This window comes from Odontesthes bonariensis, chromosome 4, assembly GCF_027942865.1.
Source record: "Odontesthes bonariensis isolate fOdoBon6 chromosome 4, fOdoBon6.hap1, whole genome shotgun sequence".
Lineage (NCBI taxonomy): Eukaryota > Metazoa > Chordata > Actinopteri > Atheriniformes > Atherinopsidae > Odontesthes > Odontesthes bonariensis.
Window position 1 is genome coordinate 16149050 of NC_134509.1, and position 6979 is coordinate 16156028.

At 41.7% G+C, this 6979-nt stretch overlaps 1 protein-coding gene across 1 annotated transcript; it reads left to right on the plus strand.

Annotated features, from left to right (window-relative positions):
• Positions 1-516: 516 nt before the first annotated feature.
• Positions 517-6679, plus strand: lap3 (leucine aminopeptidase 3). Its single transcript, XM_075464450.1, has 13 exons — positions 517-718; positions 895-1010; positions 3259-3313; positions 3390-3495; positions 3577-3736; positions 3850-4014; positions 4773-4931; positions 5047-5171; positions 5396-5484; positions 5568-5670; positions 5855-5934; positions 6023-6135; positions 6261-6679. The coding sequence occupies exons 1-13, from the start codon at positions 626-628 to the stop codon at positions 6445-6447; spliced, it is 1551 nt and encodes a 516-aa protein (XP_075320565.1). The 5' UTR covers positions 517-625; the 3' UTR covers positions 6448-6679.
• The last annotated feature ends 300 nt before the right edge of the window (positions 6680-6979 follow it).

Below are 6979 nucleotides of genomic sequence, written 5' to 3' on the forward strand. Positions count from 1 at the left end.
TATGCATTTGTTCTTTGTATTCTGTCAAATGTGCCATTTTCCAAGGGGATTTTCGTCTCTTTTCTTTTTGATTCTGTCAAGATTTCATGATGTCCTTTAATTTTAATTTATGTATGCAATAATGTCACCTGAATAACAAATAACTTTCAAGAATGAGTTCCTAAGATGTCAGCTGATGTGATTTTATTGTACATTGTATTTTATTGAATTTAAGATATAGTTAAGAGAATCTTTGACAAACAACAATCTCATTAATGAGTTCATCATATCTTAACTATAATTTAAGTCAAAGATTCTCTTAACTGTATCTTAAATTCAATAAAATACAATGTACAATAAAATCACATCAGCTGACATCTTAGGAACTCATTCTTGAAAGTTATTTGTTACTCAGGTGACATTATTGCATACATAAATTAGAAAAATTTAAATATGCATTGTATTTGTACAAGGCAGTATTTACATCCATCGCTAGGTGGCGGCAAAGGCTCAATGTTGTCGCTTGTCTGTGACGCTACATAAACGCGACCCAGTGAGGTCGTTCGGCTTTCTTTCGCATGTGAAACGCTCGACCTTTGAATAGTTAAGTCGTTTAGTTGGGTTGCTACATGTTCAGTAGGTGACAATGCTTCTTGTGAGGAGAGCTTTGCAGACGGCGGTGCGGACGAACATCTGCAGGTCATTTTCTTCTTCACAGACTCACCCGCATGAGAAAAAAGTGAGTAGTTTGACATCAGCTGACGAAACACTTGACTGTTACATCAGTGACTCACATGGGCGCAGTGTTTCGCAATGGGTTTAATCCAGTGTTATAATGGCTGTACAATGGGCTGTGCTTGTTTGTTTAAAAAAAAACAAAAAAAAAAAAACAGTGCTGCGTTTGTGTTTCTGCAGGGTCTGGTGCTGGGAGTCTTTGAGAAGGAGGGAGAGGAGGGCGGCCTTCATCTGACAGAGGCGGCAGCAGGTTTCGATCATTCTGTGTCTGGAAAACTCTCTGAACTGTTGGAAATGTGAGTGACTGAGTCTGAGATCTGGATCATTGCAATACCTTGACTCTTTTCTTTTCCACAACTTAATTTCAGCCAAGCTTCAGCTGTCAGACAGTTCACTTTTGACTCTAGTATACAGAGGAGTTCATGTTGGACTCGATGACTATAAGGTATTCAGGTCCTGTGGCTGCAGAACAAGCCCAAATCGTCAGCCCTTCACCATCATGCTTGACAGTTGGTGTGAGGTGTTTTGGCTGATATACTGTGCTTCGTTTGCAGTTACAGTGAGCATTGGACAGTCTGATCTTTGGATGATCTTGCTGGCATGTCCACTCTTGGGAAGATTGGCAACTGTCTTGAATGTTTCCACTTGTTAATAATCTTTCTCGCTGTAAAATGATGGACTCTAGATAGCTAGAAAATGGCTTATAACCCTTCCAGATTGATCGGCGGCAACAATTGCTTCTCTAAGATAATTTTGGATGTCTTTCCTCCTTGGCACTGTGTTAAAACACACCTGAACGCTTCACTCCAGCAAACTGCCAAAACTTCTGCTTTTATGGAGGTGCTCACATTTACTGATGATCAATTATTTAAAGGGATAGTTCGCCTCTTTTGACATGAAGCTGTATGACATCCCATACGAATAATACCATTTATGACCATTTTCTTACCCCCTGCTGCGTCCTGTGAGCTGAGTTCCAGCCTCGTTTTGGCGTTGACGAAGGTAGTCCGGCTAGTTGGCTGGGGCCACAAAAATAAATAAATAATATTTTCTCTGCCTTCGTATCACTGCTTGCTGCCACCTGCCGATAGCCACGCCTGTTACAGTGTTTACTGCTTGGAAGCAGGGGACTGCTCAGTCTGCACTTCGGTCTGCACAGTCTACACAGCCCGTAGTGATATGAAGGGAGAGAAAATAGCGCCAAGCGATTGTGAGGTCTGACTTTTTCCTGCACAACGATTTTGTGATGCAAATGTATTACTCTTTTGAACTCATATTGTTTTGAGAAGCAAAACGCTTTATTTTTGCAACCCCAGCTAACTACCTTCGTCAACGCCAAAATGAGGCTGGAACTCGGCTCACAGGACGCAGCAGGAGGTAAGAAAATGGACATAAATGATATTGCTAATATGGGATGTCATACAGCTTCATGTCAAAAGAGGCGAACTATCCCTTTAAGTGCATTTGACAGGCAGCTCCTGACCTCACTTTGCAGGGAGATATTGTCCAGTTGCTTGACAACACCAGAAAACCTTCTATGTGTCCTGACAGCAGTAGATTTCCACTTGAATTTTAGTCCATTCCTGAGTCATACGTATATTAACAAGGTCAAATTTAAAAGAATGTTTGTATATGGAGCTTGTGATTGGAAGTCTTAATCACATAATGTCGGACAATAGGCAGAAAGTGAGTGCAATATTTACCAGAGACGTCCTGCTGTGCTTTTTGTGGTGTAGATGTGAACGATGTCCAGTAACCTATCCCAGTTAGGATTGGAACATCTACAGGGATGGATTTGAGAAGCCATTTCCTAACATGAGCTAGAAATGATGTTGTTAAATATTTCTAAAACTGTCCTCACAGACAAAAGCTTCCACAAACACTGCCAATGAGAATGGGCTTTCAGGAAGTAAAGTTTAATGAGGGGCTCATATGTTGGGCTGTGTTTGTTTGCGCTAATAAACAAGGCACATGTTATTAAAGGCTGATTGTATTTAGAGAAAATAAGCAGAAGAGGTTTGATAAATCACTTAAAGAAGTGACAAATTCAAGTATTGTTCAAAATGAAGCCATGCTCACGGAGTACGGTATCATGTCGAACATCAAAATCAACGCTGTCATTGAGTTTTTCTGCTCGTTATTCTGATTTTATTGACTTGAAATTAATTGAATTCAATCAGAAACCTAGAGAGAAAAAAATTAGCATTGCAGTTTTTTAGCACAAGTCAAACCTGAAAGAATGAACCTTTTAATGAAACTTATTGGGTACAAGACAGATGTTTAGAGTCTCATTCATCTCTATCTTATTTTTTCTGCTTCTCTATTCTATATATGAAAGGTGTTTTTAAATTGATAAAGAAAAGGGAACATTGGACTCTTGGCCAGAGAAGGAAAAGTTAATTTGGTGTCCCCCTAATATTGGTATCAGGTATACAAAACAGACCTATATCTTACAAATGGATATCAGACACTTTGACAAACTTATTTCCGTGTAGTGTCCATTCTGTTCAACGTTTTTGCTTGATAAGCTTTTGTTTTTTCCAGCTCTGGACCAGGACTTAAGAAAGGCAAAAGCAGAATATTTTATGGAATTCACCAGGTAACAAGGTGTCACATTAGCATTATAAACCCAGTCTATTAAGGGCTTTAGAGTGACTTTCTTGTGTCCTCTGCAGGACTTCCCGTGTGTGGCAGTCGTCGGATTAGGCAAAAACAATGAAAGTGTTTCCGAGGCCGAGAACTGGGACACCAGCAAGGAGAACGTCAGACAAGCAGTGTCAAGTGAGACTTATTCCTGCATCTTCATATGTGCATCTTAAATTGGTGCTTTGCTGATATCTTTGTGTTTGTATGTGTGTTCAGCTGGCTGCCGTTTGCTTCAGGACCTGGAGGTGAACCACATTGAGGTAGATGGCTGCGGTGACACCCAGTCAGCAGCAGAAGGTACCCTTCTCGGCTTGTTTCACTATGACCAGCTTAAGTCCAAGAAAAAGACCAAAGTAACAGCACAGCTTCATGGAAGGTAGACTAACAAACTGATGTTCATTGACTCTATCAGCTCTTTTTTTTTTTTTCAAGATCTTTTGTGAATGTTGACATACAACATACAGCTACTTTGTGTCTGTGTGTTTCTAGCACTGACAAGGACGGCTGGGAGAAAGGTGTCGTGTACGCAGAAGGCCAAAACCTGGCTCGACTGCTCATGGAAGCTCCTGCCAATCACATCACTCCTACTGCCTTTGCAAATACCATCGAAGAGAAACTAGCTCCGCACGCCGAACGAGTCACTATAAAAAAGAGGTTTGTGCATCTGTCGTGAACATTGATGGAAAGGATTTACTGGCAATACTTTTAACTCTTTCGGTGCCATTGACGTCTATAGACGTCAATTTAAAAAAAAACGTTCACTGCCAAAGACGTCTATAGACGTCAATTGCGTTTTTTAACGGAGCGGGCTGGGGGACAATCTAGCGGAGTTCATCACTAAATCTTAGGCTTGTAAACACTAAACAGAGAATATACTGGCAAAATTACCCGCTAGGTGGCAGCAGTGCCACTATGCACAAAAAAAAAAAAGAGCTCGTTTTCTCCATTTTTTTGGGTCAAACAGCTGTTTTTGGTGAAACCAACCTATGTTCTACTGTCTATTACTAAAAGACTAACTGTCTTTTTCCTGATCAAAGAAGAGAGTCTACTCTTTCTTTTGGTAATTTCGGTGTGTACATAGTCATAAGACAAACTTTTCTGTGGGTCTTGGAAAATCAGTCAAAATACTGAAAAACACTTGGCAGTATGGGTGTCTCTGAACTGAAAATGGCTGGCAGCCAATGAGTTAACAGTATTCTGAGAGAGAAATGGTGCGGCTGTGTACAATATATCTGATTAATGCCTGTCAGTGCATAGAAGTGGATGTGTAATGGGTGAAACATTTCAATTTGTTGCATTTTTTTTTTCAATGCATATATATAAATTCTACTGCTCACCTTGAGGTATAAACACAAACCTAGTTTTAAAACGATGAGAATTTTTTATACATGGTCTCGATTGAACGCTCGCAGATCCCAGGCTTGGATCGAGGAGCAGCAGATGGGAGCCTTCCTCAGTGTGTCGAAAGGTTCAGAGGAGGCCCCCGTCTTCTTGGAGCTACACTACAACGGTTCACCCGACAGTAAGCAGCCGCCACTGCTCTTGGTGGGAAAGGGCGTCACGTTTGACAGGTAAACCAGAATAATACTCAGCCCAACTCACTGCTGCATTTGCTTGGGCACATATCAACTTCTATACTAGCCCGTCTTTTAACTTTGCGGCCATTTGTCCCCTCTCTGTGTGCAGTGGCGGTATTTCTCTGAAGCCCTCCCCCTCTATGGATGCAATGAGAGCAGATATGGGGGGAGCCGCCACTGTGTGCGCGTCCATCGTCACGGCAGCAGCTCTTAAACTGCCAGTCAACATTATTGGTGAGCTTCTTGACATTGCATATCGTTAAATTTGATTTTTCTGTCAAAAGCCACATTTTCACCCGACGTGTCCAGAATTTTAGTCCAAGGAACTTTTTTCAAGGCACTGACGGGTTATTTCCCACTGTTGGTTGCCAGTGTTTCTACCACAGTTCAATTCATTATACATAAATTACACGTGTCTGAGCATGTCTCTAAAGTTTTCTCTGCTCTGACTCAATCAGGTCTGGCCCCGCTGTGTGAGAACATGCCCAGTGGAAAGGCAACTAAACCAGGTGATGTTGTCACAGCCAAGAATGGGAAAACAATCCAGGTGGGTGGAGCGATGATGACAGGTGCGCCAGTGTGCACCGGTATACGGGTGTAGTGATGATCTGGTTTCATTCTTCCACTCAGGTTGATAACACGGATGCGGAGGGAAGACTAATCCTCGCTGATGCCCTCTGTTATGGACACATCTTCAACCCTAGAGCTATTGTCAATGTTGCAACGCTAACAGGTGCGATTTTAACACGGCAACGTCAAATTTATGTTCTGTTTAAAGACACTTAGGTCACTTAGGTCAGAGCTATGAACATATATGCTATTATGTCATGAAGATATAATTACAAAATTAGCTATGGACAACTAAAAGCTAAAATATGATGACCAACGATCAAAATGTGACTTTTCCTCTCTCCAAGGTGCTATGGATGTAGCTCTTGGCTCAGCAGCAACAGGAGTATTTACAAATTCTAACTGGCTCTGGGAGCAGCTGCACAAGGTACTACAGATACGTGGAGAACACAAACACAAGGTGTCAGCCTCTTCTCCGGTCCTCTGTTGACAAATGGGTGCGTGTTTGTCTGTAGGCTAGCGTTGTGACAGGTGACAGAGTCTGGAGGATGCCTCTGTTCCAGCACTACACCAAGCAGGTGACTGACAGCCAACTGGCTGACCTCAACAACATCGGCAAGTACAGCCGGTACGTATCTCACGACTAACAATAATCCCGTGCAGCTCTTGCCAGAAGCATCACAGTAGCAGATGAGTTTGTCGTGGCTTTTTTTCCCCCTGCAATTAAAAACAAGTTTGTCTGTTGATTTCTAGTTCTGGTGGTGCGTGCACGGCAGCTGCATTCTTGAGGGAGTTTGTCACAGCTCCTCACTGGGCTCATCTGGACATTGCCGGTGTGATGAGTAACAAAGATGAAGTTCCTTACCTGCGGAAAGGCATGTCTGGAAGGCCGACACGAACGCTGGTGGAGTTTGCTGCCGGACTGGCCCATAATGGCTGAGAGACGGAAACAAAAACTGGTCATATGAGGACATTCAACATTGATCTTCCCACATGGACAGTCAAAGCCAATGCAGGGTAACCATTGCTTGGACAAAATAAAGAGTTTTTATGGCATATTTTTGGATTTTTTTTTTTTTTTTTTTCTCCTCCCAAAGCTGTTTTGAATACCTAGTCATTTATATGTTGTAAAAATGAACTCTTAATTATGAAATAAAAAAACATCCAAATAAGTTCACATGCAGGTGTGTTTGATACTACTGTTTCTGGTGTGTGTTGAGCATGGACATTTACTGCATAAGTAAAAGTATGTGAGATCTATAAGCATGATTGATGTCACCTTGCACCTTTTTTGGTTTTGTGATTTTTCTCGTGGTTTTGCAAACTGTCTGCAGGAATGACCTTGTGTTAAACGAAGTCATAAAAATAAACCCCATTTCTCTGCTGCATAATTGTGTAGGTGTGTATGGGAGTGCAGCACAGCCTGTAAACTATAGAATTAGAATAAGAAGTGAAATGTGTATGTTGACTGG

Coding starts and splice junctions, on each gene's coding strand:
- lap3 (XM_075464450.1), top strand. CDS start 626: ATGCTTCTTGTGAGGAGAGCTTTGCAGACGGCGGTGCGGACGAACATC. Junction 3,496..3,576: donor CGTCAGACAAGCAGTGTCAA/GTGAGACTTATT, acceptor ATGTGTGTTCAG/CTGGCTGCCGTTTGCTTCAG. Junction 3,737..3,849: donor ACAGCACAGCTTCATGGAAG/GTAGACTAACAA, acceptor GTGTGTTTCTAG/CACTGACAAGGACGGCTGGG.